At 44.0% G+C, this 18,890-nt stretch overlaps 1 protein-coding gene across 1 annotated transcript in view; it reads right to left on the bottom strand.

Moving 5' to 3' along the window:
- The window catches only part of l(2)gl (LLGL domain-containing protein l(2)gl), a 58,157-nt gene extending 40,899 nt beyond the window's left edge, over window positions 1-17,258 (bottom strand). Inside the window, exons 1-7 of the mRNA XM_075685265.1 lie at window positions 17,117-17,258; window positions 12,646-12,744; window positions 3,518-3,615; window positions 2,625-2,706; window positions 1,758-1,870; window positions 1,251-1,391; window positions 513-669 (exon numbers count right to left, since the gene is read on the bottom strand). Coding sequence (XP_075541380.1) covers window positions 513-669; window positions 1,251-1,391; window positions 1,758-1,870; window positions 2,625-2,706; window positions 3,518-3,615; window positions 12,646-12,729 — 675 coding nt within the window. The 5' untranslated portion in view covers window positions 12,730-12,744; window positions 17,117-17,258. The remainder of the gene's footprint in view (window positions 1-512; window positions 670-1,250; window positions 1,392-1,757; window positions 1,871-2,624; window positions 2,707-3,517; window positions 3,616-12,645; window positions 12,745-17,116) is intronic.
- Between the last annotated feature and the right edge of the window lie 1,632 nt (window positions 17,259-18,890).

Here is an 18,890-nt window from a genome sequence, read left to right as displayed (position 1 = left end):
CACATTCAGAGGCATTCAAGACGTCAAATTAGCATTTTCTATATTAATATCGAGATACTTAATGTCACAGTGAAATGGCAAACTGAGAACATTGTCATAGGAGACACAGTGTGCTGCATTTATCATACATATAAGCATGGCCACAAAACAAAAATAACAATGTACTTTGCTTAAGTCAATCTCTGCTCCTCTTGCACCTCACCACTCTTCTACTTCATTAACAATTCCTTTTCTAAAAATATTTCCATGTATAATTCACAGTGCTGTCTTACTTCAACATATGCCAGTATGACCTTGTGCAGCACCCCCAAAATAAATCAGGCATATGCATACAGGAGCGCTGGCTAGCTCAAATGCAATGCAAATTATTTACCAGTTCAGCATGATTGAGAATTAATGTTAAGAATTGTTTATTGCATTTCTACCCAGTATTCAGATGTCAGGGTTAGTCTCCTGGCTTTTATTGCTTTGTACTGTATACTATTCAACTGCCACAACCGCCAACAATTCACCTTGTTGCAGATGTAAGTCTGGTCGGCATTGAGCGACTCGTTATCCCACAGCACCATAAGGCCTCTTGAATAGCCGATGACCATCTTGTTTGGGTCTGAAGGGTGCTCTGCGATCGCCTCTACACCGCCAGGGTTGATCTTGTAGTCTTCAGGAACGCTGCAACACAACCGCACCGTGAGGCTCCAGATCGTGTCAACCCTCGCTTTATTTTGCCAGAACGTGAACAAGACAGTCAATGCACCAGAAGCTTTCTCTTATAGCCGACAATAACCTCTAATGCCTTCTGAAGCTACGGCAGAAAACATAAACACAGAACAGCCAAAAAAGGCGGATGGCTTCATGTTACAATGAACACCGCCACGGTAGAGAACACTAGACACAGAAGGAAGAAAATGGAGAGAAAGGGGCATGCTAATGCCTGTTCACCATTGCAACCACCCTTCCATTTGCCTCCCTTAAGCTGAAGGCAAGTGAAGAACGAGTTTTGCTACAACATGATGCATTCATGATGCAGGATTATTCGAAGTCAGGGGAAGTGTCTATGCCTTACAATCGAAAATATGCATGAAGCAACATTTTGCGGCAAATTAATGCTGCCAGATTTCCATACATCCCACCAGGTTTCAGCCACTGTAAGTCCTATGAGGTATTACCTACCTAAGCCGACGGCAGCCCTGTGCATATACAGCCAGCATTATGTGCCCTTCTATCAAGGCACCAAATGGACAGATGCTCACTTCTGAGTGACGAGATCTTGGTAGATGATGGTGTCAGTCATCTGGAATGACTTGATGTCCAGCAAGTGGATGTCGCCTCCTTCGGTACCCAGGTACAGGTGATCTCCGGAGGACTGGACGGAACAGGTGAAGATGCGAAGCCTGTGCAGGGCAAAGAGTAAGGACGCTTAGCTTGCGCAAACTTGCAATTAGGCTATCTTGGATCCAAAGCTTTCTCTCTCCAAAAGAGAGACAAAGATGCGCATCAGTGCCCATACTTGAAGCATTGGAAAAAAATGTTGCGGCAGGTGATTCCTGACACAACGTCCTTTAATAGCATGGCCACTCTTCCATTACCTAGAAAAAGTGTTTCAGAAGCCTTGCAACAATATAATTCCATATCTTTATGTTCTGTATGTGAACACCTTTAATGTTTTTGAGAAGTGCTTCGTGCAGTGCTGCTGTCACTACACGCCCTGAAGACTAGAAAGAAGACTAGAAGGACAGCATTGTAGAGGAAGTACTCACTTGGAGTCCACGGTGCAGGACTCGACATGCTCGAGCACAGAGTCCTCACCACCCTTCATGTTGATCTCCCACAGGTGGAGTGTGTTGTTCTCCAGAAGGGTGATCAGCCGTCCCTACAACCAAAGTTGACATGAACCAATCAAGAAGGGACATCCCTGGGCTGCTTCTCCAACGTACTGATGCCTTCCAGTTAACTTAGAGCATGAAACAGTTTTCTCTGTCAGAAAAAATTAGTTAAACATCATTTTACAGGAAGCAGTGTAATGTGGACAAAGCCTAAAGAAACTCAAGAAATGCCTCTGTAGTTAAGGCTATTGCAAATGTATAAGTGGATTGAGACAAGACAATGCTTTTCGAGTATGCTTGACTAAAATCAGGCAGGTACCGGGTAGCATCGAGTGCTAATGGAGCACTGTCAGCATTAACCTATGCTGGGTTGTTTGCTACAATGTCCTCAGTGCTCGACTGGCAGAGAAAAGTAACCCATTGGTGGGGAGAGCCATTACTGAAGACAAATGGCCTCTCTTAACTTTATCCATGATCAAAAGGGCATTGTTATGTGATGCGACTGACTTTTAAGGCATTTTTGTCAATCTATCCTCATTCTACGCAAGAACAACACAAGTTTCCAAGTTATGTTGTTCTATATTGCTGCAACTAATTCCTAAAAATTTATCGACAATTAACTTCTTTGGCAAAGCAAACCTCTTGTTTTACTAAAAGTTATGTATTTCTCATTTCAAGTGTAACTATTCTAGCCAGGCACTGTTTAACCTAGCGTTGGCATTCTTTCCACCACCAGCTTTGGACAATAAACCCACAAATTTATATGAAAAGTAAGGAAAACCATGTGTGCAATGAGCTCACCTGCTTAGGCACAAAGTGCAGCTCTATCACGGGGCTGCTGGCATCATGTTCGACCACATATTCGACACCGGGAGCGCCATATCTGGTGGCAGTGTCAAGGGCACACCATCACATCAAATCAGGAAGCTCAACTAGCAGTACAGTCTACGCCCGTTACCACAGGCCCGCGTACAACTTTCGGATATAATGGACCATATTTCAGCCTTAGTTTGTTCTGCGTATTTTATTAAAGCAACAAATTGCACTCTTAACAGACCACCCTGCAACGGACTATTGGCTACACCAGACGAAAACACACTGCCATAGCCACTGACCAGCAGCATCACTGCTGCAATTTCCTGGCAAACCCCGAAAAATTGGGAGTTTTCAAGAGCATTCATGATCGTGTATTAAATAGCCTTTATTATACAAGTACTGGTTTCAGTTAGAACTTCCGGCAGCTAGGTATACGACTTACTGCCCATCTAGGTATGCGGAGGCAACAGCTCCAATGCATCACTCGTCGTGCGGGCACAAAAAGAAAACCTGCAGTCGCAGCACATATGTGAAGATAGTTCTGTAGCTGGTACATATAGATGCAGTTCAGTGTTGTAATTTCATATACACTACGTTGTAATGTACACCCAATGACTACAGACATTACCGTAAAGAACGAACTGCAATCGCATTCCTAGCTTGCCTACTCCTTTATTTTCAGAGAGGAAACAAATGCTTCGTAAATGAAAGTTACATAGGAGGAGTGTGCAAAATAGCAGTGGTTAACATATGCTGCAATTGAAGCACACTAAATGCGAGAATAATCAGACAAACTTGAATGAAATTTTGCAAACTGAATGCAAGACAAGCTCCATATCTGTGTCAACCAGTGGCTGTAGCAACACTTTTAAGGATACACTCTGAGTGACCCTGTCTTGGTCCCAATGGCAAAAAGCTCCAGGAATGGGTCCCAGGCCAACGCTGTAGGGCAGTGAGGGAATCCATGGCAGGCAGTCTGTTGAGAATTTGGGGAAAAAATTTGAAAATAATTATTTAATAGGTTATAAAAAAAGAAGAGAGGAAGGAACAAGAAGGCAGGTTTCGATGCTTTTGCTAATGAGACCAAATGCCACGCACATAAAGCTCTGTTTGGTTTTGAGTGTGCTGTTTCATATTTATTAATAGACTATAGTAAACATTCAGGTGAGAGTAAAAATGCTTTAAGGAGCCGTTTGTACAGGTTCTTTGTTCATGTCTAGGGCCCAGGAACACAGAGCTTATAAAAAATTTTTGTAAGCTGGTGGTGTTTCAGGGTTCCTTTCATGCAAAATACAGCCCCAAAGATCTTCTAGTCAGACAAAAAATTGCGTACATGACTTGCTTGGGAAAACACAGCCACGAGACACGGAAACATCTGGTGGTGGAATGGTGACTTGGTGGGGACATGAATACAATGAACAACAAAAAAGAGATAGGGGCCTATAGACCGAGGTAATCCATCATTCGATGCCGCATATGTACATGCTTCCTCTGAGGAATACTTGCCATGGTGTTCTTAACGTGTCACTGGTTATAATGGCCAAAAAAAGAATGGCATAGTACAGAACTAGAAATAGCAGGTTTTTATAGGTCATGTCATAAAATGCAAATAAATTTGAAAAATAAAAAAACAAGAATGATGACAACATTTATGATCAAGTTTGACAAAGTATATTAAAAGAAAGTCAACAAGGAAGCAGAGGACTGAAATGAAAAAAAAAATATTTGAAAAAGGGAACAGAAAAACATGCATAACGCAGTTAACAGCTGGACAATTGTTGCCATTGTTCACAGAAAAAAGAAAAGATAATTTATACTTCTTCTGAACACATGGAAAATGGCAATACAAACCTGGTCAGAGTGGGTTTATTTTGTGCACTTGACATTGATACAGTGTTTGAAATCGTGCTGCTATAATTTAAAAGAATATGCCACATACCTTGTGCGCACATGTGTGCAATGTGGAAATAAAGATTGTTATATACAGGAATTGAAAAATTTAGTTTTTTACTAGGTGGAATCAATGCGTTGAAACACTATAACACAGCAGCATTTATAACCTTAAACCTGCTTCCGGAGTTCTCACTGTGGCTCAGATATTGAGCACACAAAGGTGAAGAAAAGGAGAGGTGGCAATGTGCTTGAATAGAGTTTCAGCAAGCGACCATGCAGCGCCAGGAAACTGCATCTTTCTTGCTTTAACGCACACTTCAGATACCACTCCTTATACATTGAAGTTTACTAAGTCATAGCTCTGTTCAGAAAGTAAATGGGACTAAACATGTCGCAAAAGTTTGTTTACATGAAACACTCGTATGCGAGTGTGCGGTCGAGGAAACCGACCAGGATTGAAACAGGCGCTTTTCATGAGAAAAACATTTTTTAAAAGTATTCTTTCAGTAAATATAGCATACAGCTTCCATTATGAGAGCGTGCATGCAAATAAGGAAAACACAGGACATAAGTGAAATGCAATGCACTGCATTTGCCATGCCAAGCATTGTTGCATCCCTATCTATTCTGAACCAAGATGACGACGACGAAGACTTCTAGAACGCGAGCGGAATCAAAAGAAGAGAAGGACTGCGCTTGCACCGACTCAGTTCTTTGAAAAACACACTGTACTCCATCTCACGAGTACCTTGAAGCATTGCCGAAGATAGAAAGTGTATACAGGTAATATCCTTGGGCAGCGAAATATAGTTCCAAGTGTAACAGTCTGATTAGTGATGGAATTGAAAAGTTTCATTTTTGCTTAGTACATGATATGGTACAGCGATATGCGACATGTTAGGCCTTTTGCGCATGTACGCTGCATACCAGGATCACTGTGGTGATTAGTGCCGGTGACCGTAATAGCCACCCTAACAACGACGTAGCAATATGGAAGCGCCCAGACAGCCGGCTTCAATCCAAAGTTGCACTTGTTACTGGCTCTATGCGCTGAAAGCAGCAATGAAACAGTAAAATCTGTCACTGCTTAGTCTCATCTCACACTGAGGGCAAAAGATCATGTATGTTTTGTCGCCATTACCGAGACCAGCTGTTTGTCTTGATGCTGCTGGGGCTGTGGAGGTGGTGCCGAGCCGTAAATGTGGTTTCATTACCAGTAACCAGATGGCACCAAAGCATTAGCACTGATGACACGTTCGTTATGAGAAACGCTATGAAGGCCTAACTGTTCACTGCATAATTTACTACTCTCCTCTAGTACGGTATGTGATGATGATGGCAAGCAAACACGAAACAGACACCGAGCAAAGAAAGAGAATAAACGTTATGCAAAACAGCATGCAAGCGCAGGTAGCTACTCCGCTCTGCAGTGGGTGGTCCCTTTAGTCTAGGAGCCCAGCGTCCTTAGCTGCCCTTCTTGCTCGGCTCGCAAGCTTTCTTTCATTCACGGTTATCTGGTATTTGTTCCTGCTGGACTTAAAACGTCACAGTTATTGAGCAAAGCGCTGCTTGCGTAAATCTGTCACAACAAGAACCAAGCTCCCTAGCCATAAGAGGATCCCTATATAACAGTGGCGCATAAAGCAGCTCAGCCGCGTGTGACCCAGCGAACACCTGCCACAGCGAGAGGCCGCAGCTGCAACACCTGCGCGAGGATGCAACACGCACCCAAGATGAAAGCAAAACAAAGAAAGCCTACGCACTCCTTGCCGCTGCCTGAGGTGACTCATGCTGCTTAGGGCTGACTGCTACGCCGATATGAAATTGAGCCATAAAATTTTGTCAGCAGCTGTCGCATCATAGTTAATTTACTCCCTGGAGCTTGAAATTTCCCAAGTGTATTTACAGCAGCATTGTAGCAACTTCAATGCTTTGTGACGATTATGACAGTGGTTTTATGACTTTCTATGTCAGCTGAATGTAGCTTGATCTTGTTTAAACCCAATTACTTGGCCCCCTGAGTTGGTGTTACAGAAAATATTCTGCTATCGGCTCAGCATGCAAGACAAAAGTGAAAAGAAAGAAAATTCAATAGCCGTAGTTCTGAGCAGTAGTAACAATATCCACACAAATGAGCTCGCAGACAAAAGTGACTCAACCAAGGGCTACATCTTTACTTCTTGACACAATCTGCACTCGCTTGTCAAGTATCTGTCATCATGGGCTTTATTGACACTCGTACGTAATGAAGCTAAGATAATCAATAATCATTCTGGCAAAGCAATAACAAAGAGTATCACATTTTTCGCTAGCAAACTCCAGTCATTCCGCAGTCAATCAGAACTTCAGCATGGAAACTTTTTTTACCAAGAAGCACAACTTGTGCCAACCTTTGGAGTGTTATGGAACACCAAATAGAAAAAAAAAAGTAGGCAGCCAACATCATGGCTGTTACATAACAGCCCCTTTACTGGCCCTACGAGCAATTTTTGTGATACTTCAATGGAAATAGTAAGACACCTGCTAGGGCGTGTTCTACAACACTATTTTTTTTTAAGTTGGTACATTATTACAAGAAATGGGAGAGACTGAATTGTCATGTCACCATGCTGTCAGGAGGTGAGCCTCACTGCCAAGTTAGACACAACCTCCACTTGCTTCTACTGGCGTCTGTAAGCGACATTCTTTCTTGCCTTCTCCCATACCATGGTCGTGGAACTGCATCACATATACATCACGAGCCTTGCCCCCTTTTTTTTTGTGTGTGTTTCTTTTCTTGCTGCAGGGCACACTTCTATTGGTAGTTCTGTGCATTTTGTATGGGATGATTTACAGAAGTCACTTATTATTGATGATGTTGCTGACAACCTGTGTTGCAAGCGCATCTTCTATGTGACATGTCTCTGCTGGGAAGCAAAGCTCCTTCAAAAGGGTGCACGGGCTGCCATTTTAATTTGAAACTGTTTTCACAGTGTGCATTAATGTAGTATCTGGCAGTCACGATTGTCAATGGATTATCTATGCACCATAGTTGGCTGTTTGCAATGACCAAACCTGGTGAGTAGGAGGCCCATAAGAAGTCTAAGATGCTGCAGCACTGGTAGCATAAAGAAAACATTTAGTACTAGCATCTCTTATGTGCCATTCTTCAAACAACCTAGGTTCTTAAAAGGTGCCATTAACATAACTTTGTGTAACCAGTAACTCACGAAATGCAGGCACTAACCACAGCACAAAGTATCAGCGACGTTGGCATTTCAAAGTTGAGTTGCAAGCACATAAACCTTGTGTCGCAGAAAATCCGGCATAAACGTCCCGCATCCAGCATCGACCGTCATTTCAGCAAAAAGACTTTCGAACCCCGCATACCCAACCATGCAGGCCCTCTATGTGGCGCAAGGAAATTACTGAAATAATTGAATTTCTCAAAGTAAAAGACGTAGAAAAATCGTAAAGTGCGACTTGCATACAACCTAAAGACATGATAGTGTCAGATTGTAATTTGAATATACAAGAAAACATAATTCTGTTACGTGGAAACTCAAACACAAATGCCTTTTAACGCATTAGCGTTTTCCAGCTGCCGTTTGAGGTCTGTCTTAGTAGGAGCAGTGCGGCCCCCTCGATTCCTTGGACACAATCAAAAAAAGAACCATAAAGCTCGCCTTCGTGCTTAGCATTCACCACCAGCGTTTCCCGGAGAACATTAAAGTTACATAAGCTGCAATTGCCGGGAAGCATGAGAAGCACTCAGGGATCTTTGAATGCTATCGCATTCCACTCTTAAAGGCGAACCTTATGAGTCCTCCAAATTTATTTTGTTAATAGTGGTTATTTTTCTGTTTCACGCTTGCTATTATTTGAGCCACACGCTTCGCCAATGGCAGTATTGTTGCCATCACTGGAATGTGCATTTCCCGTATAAACACCGCCGGCCGACACCTTCCTGTTCTTTCCATAGTGCTGACCAAGTGTCCTCATGACCTTATCCTCGGACTAGAATTTCTTACAGCACATTCCACTCTGGTCGACTGTTCCGCCGGTACCCTTTGTCTCAAACTTCCTCTTCTCCCGCCTATCCGTGCCGAACTCCTGAACAACTTTAATACAATCGCCGTCTTCTGCCGGCCACCTAAATCCCTGATTTTCATCGATTTAGGGTCATCTTTCCCTGTGCCTGATGGTGATTACGGTGTCACACCTGTTTTTGATGTACTTTTGATGCGCAATATCACTGTGCCCCACTCCATTGTAACCGCTGCCGATAACACAACATGCCTCCTCCTCGTCAATTTTAGCCTGACAAAGCAAGTTCTACCCATACGCATATCGGTTGCCACGCTGTGTGCTATAGCAGATGACCACGTCACGACTTTTAACAACATAGCGTTAAGGGCCCTGTGTCGTAGAAAATCCGGCATCAACGTCCCGCATCCAGCGTTGGCTGTCGTTTCAGCAAAAAGCATTTCGAACCATGCATACCCAACCACCATGCAGGTACTCCATCAAGCGCAAGGAAGTTACTGAACTAACTGAATTTCTCAAGATAAAAGACGTCAGAAAAATCATAAAGTACAACTTACGCACAACCTACAGACATGATAGTGTCAGATTGTAATTTGAATACATGAGAAAACGTAATTCTGCTATGCAAAAACTCAAAACACAAACCCCTTTTCCAACATTTCTACCATACATAGAGCGGCCATGGCCTTCGAGATTTTGAGCGTGCGGCATGCGCAAATCTCAAACGTCATAAAGCAATGCGCCCAATTCCTTGCAACACCTCCAGATGGCACTCGCCTCCACCGCATTGCGACCCACGCAAGAGGCCATGTTTCTACCAAAAAGCTTGCCATCGTGCATATTCATACAGTATGCAAATGCAATGAATGCAAATGCAAATGCGAATGCAGCAGCATTCCACTCTGAAAGGCGAAGCTTAAACGTCCTCCAATTTTTCTAATTCCAGGTCCTGTATTATAATTCTGTAAGGTGGCTAGAGTGCTGAATTTAATGAGCAGTAATATATTTTTGTTCATACCGATTTCTGACTGAACAAGCAAGAAAGTTCATCCTGTACAAAAACAGAGAAATAACAAATACTACTATGCAAAAGTCATCACCTCTACATTTTAAGCTTGTTGCAGGATAACAAGACGCTACGAGGGACCTCCATTTGCTCCCTGTCCTGTGTAAATTAAACCTACTACAAACTTCCAGCATTCAGAAACCCAATGTTTCATCTAAGTCTCATAATCTCATTGCTTCACATAATTCTCCACCCCTCTTGACTGCAACTAGCTAGTTCAAACATCCTTTTCCTTGGCACCTGTCGCCCACAGCGCAGGCCACCCACACATTATCAGAATCCAGTGAAAAGCAGTCGCAGAGGAAACAGAAAAACAATTTGAATAACGTGGCTACGCCCTTTGACCCTGAACACATTTTTTCCCCCTTTTGTCTTGTTTGTGTTCTGTTATGTTTGCTCAAGGATCAGAAGGAAAAAAATACTCAGAGATACATTATCAGAAGCAGTACAGGATAACAAAAAAATGCCAGGGTGGTCATAAAGATATGCCAAAGCTGGCTAGCTAGCTCAAACATCCCCTCACAAGCTGATCCCAGCAATTGCAGAAAAAAAACATTGATAGCAAGACAAGAGTGGAGAGAGAGAGAGGGTGCATAAAGAACGCCAGTGACGCCCTCACCAAGACCTCCCGCAGCCACGTGACCTTTGATTCCTGGCCCAACATGTGCAGCACTAGGGCACTGGAAAATCGGGTTACTTCTCTGCGACGCAGCAATTAGGCATTCTTGCTTGCGGCCTTCATGGAGGCAAGAAGCTGACTGGGCAGCCTGCCAACGCCAAGAAAGCAGTAGGGAGGCTGTCTCATCGCTCGTGCAACTGCCTTCCAATTCTTTTTTTTTTTTTTTTCTGCTCCTGCTGCCTCTGACCACTAGGAACGTCGTAACCATGTGTATATGAGGCAGCGTCACGTCACGATCCCGTCTGCTGCCGAACGACTGGCCGCGAGATTGGTACGACTGCCCTTTTACCACCAGCAGAACTTCACCTCTCCAGCCGTTTCGGGCCAAAAAGTAGTTATTAGCGGTTAAATAACAGCGAAGTGAGTAAGAGCGCAGAAAGAAAGACTTTTGACTGCAAACCATTTGAGTAAGTGGCAGCCAAAAAAAAAAAAACATGGGTGTTTTGCCTAGACATGCACTTGGCAGTAGTTACAAGTATATGCATTTTATGAGTAAATGAGTGACTACAAGGTTATGACTGTGCACTTGGCAGTAGTTACAAGTATATGCATTTTATGAGTAAATGAGTGACTACAAGGTTATGACTCCTTGAATACTGTTTAAAAGAATACTATTGACTTCATTCATGCAGCCACCAAGCAAATAACAATAAAATGTTGCATAACAGCTAACCGGTAGTTTACGATGTGTAGGTCACAGACTTAACCTAGCTCTGTCTGGTTGAAAGTTTACAGCATACCTTTGATTCCAGGAAAGCAGATAGCACCAAACCTAAAGTGCATGCGACAGCCAAATATCAAGCCAAGCCAAAGTGACATATATATAATCTCCAAAATTCCTGAAGCAGCACTTTGACTGATAACCTGGCTTTTCATGGGAGTGAGCGAGATGGTGTGAACAATGGACTGGACTGTCACCAACTCTTGGCGATGCCCCATTTTCTAATTACAATTGGTAAATAGCAGTAAACCACTAGTAACAGAAATGTAATTGTCTTGAATCTGAACATGAAAGCAAATGGAGCTACAATTTCTGTCGCGTGTGGCACCCTCCCTGTACGAACCCCGAACTAAATGAGGGTGCAACGCCCAGAAAAACATCATCAAGGAGCACTGTTCTGTAAGTGTCCACCTAGTAGACAATGCTCATTTCATCTGCAGCTGCCAAGTTCCAATTGGCTGGGCTGAGGTACATGTCAGAAGGAGACGGGCACCCCCAGCCAATCAGCACTTCAGCAGCAGACAAAATGGACATATCCACTAGGTGGACACTTAGTGAGCAGCCCTCAGATGCAACATTTCTAGTAGATCACTTTCAAGGTTACCGCTATCAGTGCACGCTGAGAACGCTGATCACTCTAGTGAGGCATCACACTGAAACACCACGTCACCCTAAGGTGACAATAACCCCCAAAATTATTTGACTGAGTATACAGCCCCAAAACAACACATTGTTTTGGGAATTCATGTGCTGTTTTTCAAAACATGGATGAAATATCTTCACCCATTCTTTCAGGCAAATAACTGTCTTCCAAGAGATGTGCTTCCTTCAAATGCCTTCCTCCCGGTAAATGGGCTACTTCTTGGCACAGAGCACCAGAATTAAAGAGGCACCAAAGAGTGACACTGTATCAGTTAGGGTGGTATCGATCATTTCGAAACCTCATTCTGCCTCATTTGGTGGAGAAAACGTTGATCATTGCAGAAAAATATGAAGGCCAATGTTCCCCTTTCCAAATTTTTGCAACGAGACATCAACGTCAGTACGTCAGCATGACGTCACAAATTTCAGAACAGTTTCCACATTTAGGCTGTTTCGGCGGAGGAAATGTGCAGGAAAACCTGCTAGGTTAAATGTGCAGTTCCTTTTAAACATGTTATTGCAAAAAAAAATAATAACTGGGCCAGAATAGACATTGTCAATATCTACAATGCCATCACAAACTGTTGTTGGAACTTCAGGATCATATCGCCACCTGTCTTTTGAACTTTGACGTATTTTAGCTTACCAAGCCTTCGCTCATGGTACAAGTGGCTATTTTGATGCAGAAACTTGAGCTAGTTGGCATCAATTCAGTTGCTGTGACATAGTTACTAGCACGAACAAGATTATAGAAAAAAAGTGGGACAGGACAGAGCGCTATGTCCTGTCCCACTTTTTTTCCATAACCGTGTTCGTTCTAGTAACTATGTCACAGCAAATGGCCATTTTGCTATTGCAGAATGGCCTAATTTAATACATGTTAACTTACTAAGCCTCCTTAGTGTCCCTTCATGGATTTAATGACTCCTTGTGCCTGTATACTTAGCAGCCACTACAAGATTAAATTTTACATTCTTACCTTGTTGAAGGCAAACAGCTCCCGCTGCACCTTGAGCCTCTCAGCACTGACGTGCTGGGACTTCTTTGTGATGAACTTGAGCATCTTCACTATTCAGGCCTGCGTGTTGAGGGCAAACACTTTTTGAGTCGACCACTAAAAACCACGCATAAAAGCTTCCGGCGACACATAAAAAGTAAAACTGCATGACTCAAAGACAAACTCAAAAACTGACGTTAGAGCATTTGACAACTATGCATGAAAAATAAAAGCGGAGAGCTGAAGCCATGGTAACCCAACCTTTTGAGAGCACTCCAACTTCACACAGGCATGCGACAGATAGCCACAGCAAGGTGTCCCTTATCTGCAGCACTCCAGGTGCTAATTCTGGCATGGCTAGACCGTTAACTCTTCACATGCGAGCGACAGTGAGGCGAGGACGTAGCGAAACATTTCTCACATGTGCCTACTGCCTGTTGCTAAAAGCATTAAGAACTGTGATCGCAGACAAGAAAATGTTCTCAGGAAAGTAAAGGGTTAACCATGTACACACAGAAAGTATAAATTATTATACTAGGGACCAGCTATATTTGAAGCAAACTTCATTGCTAAAGAAGAGTGGAAGAAAAACAACTCAAAAATGTATCTCGCATAGAAAAGTGCATGTATGAAATACTTTGCGATTCAGCATAAACACATTTAACATCTTTCAAGAACAGCATAAATACACCTTGAACATGTTGTTCGCTGCCTTCTTCCAACTGGCATGCCACAAGGCGACTCTGCCCATGAGTGCACCTTGCATCAATGGAAGCATAGCCATGACGGGTTTAACCCTGTAATGCCCAAGATATAAAATATGCTACGTCGAGTTCGATAGGTCAGAATTCCGATTTAAGCGCGGGAGACATAATGCATAGCCAACAGGGGTGCTTTTGTTAGACTAAAGCAAGTTTACAGTTGTGGATAGCTAAAAAATTAATTACTAATTAATCATTATTATATTAGTCGGGGTGTAGCTCAGACAACATTTTATTTTGCTTAATTGCATTCTCGGTGGCAAGAAATAAAGGTAAAGGAGTATGAATTTTTCTCGACTCACAAATGTGTTTCAGCAATAGAAGTTTAACAGCAGCAGCATCGGGGATGTCTCACCAGTTTCATGCTTTGTACAGCCCTCCCAAGCTCTAGAGAGGAAGGCAAGCTGTCACAGTTTTTTAATACCTAAGAGTCTCATCAGCATGACACAAGGCACCCCATTGCTCATTATTTGTAGGTATTCTTTGCCCCCAATTGTTCTATTTCTTATCATACCCCGAGCGGCCAATCATGGTGATACCTTAAATGCAGGTTTATGCAAGACTATGACAGGGGGCAAAAAGAAAAACTGGAACATTCAAGAATCTTTTAAAAAATACTCCTTCAGAGATGGGCAAAGTTCATGCTCCCAGTGGCTTTGCTTATTCTGACACTAAATGTATGAGAAGCTCGGACAGGGCCACCACAGCAGCTCACAGCAGCACCCCTCCCCTCCCCGAAATAGCTTGAACTCTACTTTTTTTTACATTTCCAACTCGGGTTGTCAATAAAAAGTGGCCATTACTTTTTATGCTCAAGTTCAAAGAGAAATCTATCCACAACCAGGATAACTCAGTTACCTCGGCAACACTGACATTTCCATTCGGAGAACAAAATACGCCCAGTGAAGTTTCCTAAAGTGGCATGACACCACAAATGTTAATGTGCCTATAGGAAGAGAGACCAATTATTTGCAACCCTGTGCCTGTGCCTCCGGCACTGTTAACATTAGCTTGCAATTCAGGTGCTAATTTCACAGTTAACCTCACAAAGCCCATAGCATCATTTTTGTTGTGCCGAGTTTGATGCCTCAAAGGTTCTTATTTAAGTGCAGGAAACCTTATGCAAAGCTTTTAGTACAAAGCTTATAGTAGCATTGTCAATGTTCTGGAGCCAGTTATCAATCGCATATAGTGAAGCAAACAAATTACTTAGTAATTACTATAGCCATTAATTTTTTTCCCTAATTAACACTTCTTTAAAATTAAAACTAGAAATGAATATGAAAAGATGTTTTCTTTCATTTTCCTTGATTTGGAATGGTGTTTGGGCTTTGAAGTTAGAACACGCCTGCATCAAGATAAAATACCTTTTAACTAGTGACTGTGCGAGGCACTTGCATACTTTATGCAGTAATGCGCAACCTAAACTTGGTTTCAGCGTGACCTGACAGAATTGCTGTCAGGACATATTTGGACAAAAAGCAATGCAAATTAAAACATCATGGTCCCGCTACCCAGCCCAACTTTTGATACTCTGGGTAGGCACTCCATCTCGCTTTATCTGCCTAGTACCCTTGTTCGTTTGCACTGTTACACATTTAAAATGAATAACTTTCATTTATGGTCCAGAAGTGTTAAGAGGTTCAATTCATTCACTTTTGTTATAAAAGCCTTGGTACTGTACGGAATGGCACGATTCCTACGTTTAAGCTGTGGTCTCTTTCTGCAGCTCATCTAACAGTAATTTGTTTTATTCGACAATGCCCCTTTTTAACGAGAGCTTCTTCAACCTAATGCAAGAAGCTGGTCCACAGGCAAATATTGGTAATCACACAATCTGCCCCAAGAATGCAGTGTTATGTAATGTTTAAACTACTGAGTGTTATTTTAAATATCTTTTTTAAACATCCCCCTCTGATAACATACTCAAACACATCGACAAGGAAGGAAGTCAAGTTGTTTTCTGAAACTGTTTGGCGATTGCTTGTGAGGCATTTTGGACTACGCACTACAACGTACATAACCATGCTTAATATTCTACTCGTTGTACCAAGTCGGCAAATTCAAAGGCGACGCTTGATGCGAGATTTTATATATATTTCACGCGGTGTCAGGTATGCTCTAGACATGAATACGAGCCGGATTTTACGGCAGCTTTCGCTGACGCCGCCTTTGTCTCGTCTGCCTGCAAAATTTCGCATCGCTAGAGAGCAAGGCGTGAGCTTTCTCGTAAAGCAGTCAAAGGGCGACGTCGCTAACGCAACGAAAAAAAAAAAAAAGAGTACATAGAGGTGTGTGCTTTCAGTACAAAGCAAAAGTAAGAAAGATTGCGCGTGTGTGTCAGAGAGAGAGATTGAGAGGCCAAATTTTGAAAGAAAGAAAAAGTCCCAAGAACGAACGTTCTCATTTCACTGCAGGCGACAGACGACGAACAGCAGACGACAGTGCGGTGAACCAGACAACGTTCTCAGGTTAACAATGTCGGCCACCAGCCGCAACGACCGTCCTTGAATGGGAGACCGTGCGAACTCAGCTGCAAGTCGACACCGAATCGGAAAGCGTCAATGTCAAGGCGCAGCGGCGTGCGCGATCTGCACACCACGCTAAACAATGCGCCGCGGGGCACTGCCAAGCGCGTCCTCTCCCTGCGTCGCGCGAAACCGCACGGCCTTTACATAGGCACGGCGGACTGAAGAAACAAAACGAAAAAGCCTGCACGGCGTCCTGCAATTCCTAAAACGCTGTTGTCAAATGACACGCCACGCTCATACCCCCCCCCCCCCCCGACTCCTACAGAGCGCGTAGTACATGCGGTACAACAAGAGATTAAAGAAGAAAAAAAAAAAAGAACCACGCGGTATGCAGGCTGAGGCGGCTAGCAGAAAGTCCTAGTCTTTATTGAAAAGTTTGTCGGACAAAAACAGCACAATCGGCGGCGCCTACAGGAGCGCGATCGCGCATTTGCGAGACAGATGAACTAAGTATTTTCTGCCGCTGAACGTGTCTGAACAAAAGAACGAAAGAATAAAAAGTGGGAATCGTGACAGCTCAGCCAGCGCCTAGCGAGACGGCCGATGTCCGATTTCATAGCAAAGCAGCCGCCCATAGAACGAAAAAAAAAAGTCGAAAACGCCCACGAAGACGTTGCACGGTGTTTTATCTGTTATTTTCGCAACATTGGTAAGCACATCAAAGTTCCTGCGAAAGCTTCCAAGCTTGTCACGCCTTTTTCCTAGCTTGCGCGATCTCTCCCGAGTTGGGCGTTGACATCGCTTATGACAAACCAGCCTCCATCGTGGGCTCTTTTTCTTGCTTTGTTGATACTTCGCCTGGGCGCTCAGGCACTGACAAGTGACGGCACGCTGAATAAAAAGACTGACAAAAACACTGTGTTTCATGATTAGAAAAACGCGTATTGTTCAGGCAAAGTCATCCGAAGCGGTTGACGAGCCAAAGAAAAAAAAAAATCGCGAGCTACCGCAGCCAAGATCCCGAAGGAGCGGTCAGCGGGCAGTGCAACGGAGAGAGCGGCTGCACCTGAAGGCCGGTTTTATAGGTTAGGCCTAACGTTGCACTGAGCGACATTTGTGTTTACGTGACAACTCCGCGCGGAGTAGCGCCGGCCAAGGCAAAGTTTGATCAACTGGCCGCAGCAACGGGAGCTCGCAAGAGCAAAACGGTAGCTTACTCACAGTGAATGCTCTTCAAAGTGTAAACATCCTATGACGGACTCTCCAACACTTCAAGCGAACCGGCAACACACACACAAACGGCAAGACACTCAACGCATGTGTCCACACAGCGCGTACCTGCGCGAGACGGGACGCTGTATTCATACGCGCCTGAAGAATTTCGGTCCTTCGGAACTCAGAGGCAAGAAAAATTAGTCAACGCTGGCCGTTTACCTTACAACACACGCTCGTATAGCCGCATATACGCCGAACCTGCCTTAAAAGCGGACAAAAGCAGAACGCGGAGCAGGGCGGACTACTTTCTATCTCGGCTGCATGACGTCACCGCCCAGGGGCGCATCGCTTGAATAGGCCATTGACTCGTGCGCGCACCCAAGCTTTCAGTTTTTTCTGGGTGTTTATTGTTACCAGCCTTCGGGCACGAAATGTGAGGATTCGCGCTTCGAGACCGTCCGATTTTCAGCCTGTGCAACCTCGCGCCGTCGTCTCGAAGCGAGTGCACTGAGGGGCATGGAGCGTTTTGCAAGCCCTGTTCGTAATAACCGGCGCGGCGCTCGGCGGAGCGAAATGCGCGGCGCATAAGAAGAAAATAAAAAGTAACGAAAAAAAGAGGTGAACGCGGGCGTGGCAAAGGCGACGCGGATGCGGCCCGTTCCGTTTTGCCCGTGCCGGGTCTGGCTCCATAAATATTTGCGGTGTCGCTGGCGAACCGCAGAGCCCATAACGGGAAACTCGTCCCGTGCTCAGGACAGCTACCGGGCGCGCTAACAGGCAAAAGGAGAAAATGTAGAAAAGGCAGGCTCACGAAGAGAAACTCGGTATAAACTTGTCTGCGTGCCGACGTAAAGTTGATGCGGAGATTTCGAGCGAGCTCGCGCGCGCTGACTTGCCGTTCGGGCGCCCATAAACTTGGCATATCTTGCTTGTTTATTTTAACTGTGCGCTTCAGGCTGTCTGCCCACATTTTTGCTTGTTTGGAGAAAGAGCGATTTGTATATCTTGAGGTTTTATCGGGCTGTAACTCGGTGGCGGGGCGCGTCTTGACGTGAACTTGCTCCACATCAACTCAGCTTCTCTTGGTGCGCTGGCCTGGGAAGGTCAAGGGCCTTGGCCCGTCCGCGCTTGTTTCCGGCATGCTTATGCAAATGCAAGACTCGCCATAATTAATCGCGCGTTAATTTCCACACAATGCGCTGCACACAATTCAAGGAGCGCGCGTAGACAGCAACAGCCGTCACAGCTATGCTTTCTTTTCTCCGATTCCCGTCATTTCTTTTTTCTTATTACGCATTAGATTGTTTATTGTTATATAATTTTAAGTAAATCACAGAGGTATTCTTCACGGCGCATTCGAAGAGCTGAGGGGGAAAGCCGAAAAGTTAAACATGTTGTGCATAGAGGGATTAAAGGCACAATTATAGGCACCAGAGAAGGAAAACGTGGTCAGGAGTGGCAAAATAGTTTATACAGGGCGATGACATTAGGAATTCTGCAGGCACAAGATGGGTTGTGCTGAGGCAGGACAGGAAAGGAACAAATGAAGACATGAGTGAGGGCCTTTGTCGACCCGGCTCTCAATTAAGTTTCTAACCGACATGATGATAACGTTCTATGATGAAGGTTAAAATAAAGAAGGCCCAATGAAATAAGGTTCAAACGTGTGCAGGAACGAAGGGCAGGTCACATGACCATGACGTGTATATACAGGTGCATGCATCCTCCTGCGTGTTTGTAAAGAAAGGAGCGAGGGTGAGCATACAGTAACGTGGCTAAC

Source organism: Dermacentor variabilis, chromosome 3 (assembly GCF_050947875.1).
Source record: "Dermacentor variabilis isolate Ectoservices chromosome 3, ASM5094787v1, whole genome shotgun sequence".
Lineage (NCBI taxonomy): Eukaryota > Metazoa > Arthropoda > Arachnida > Ixodida > Ixodidae > Dermacentor > Dermacentor variabilis.
This window is presented reverse-complemented; position numbering and strand designations above follow the sequence as displayed.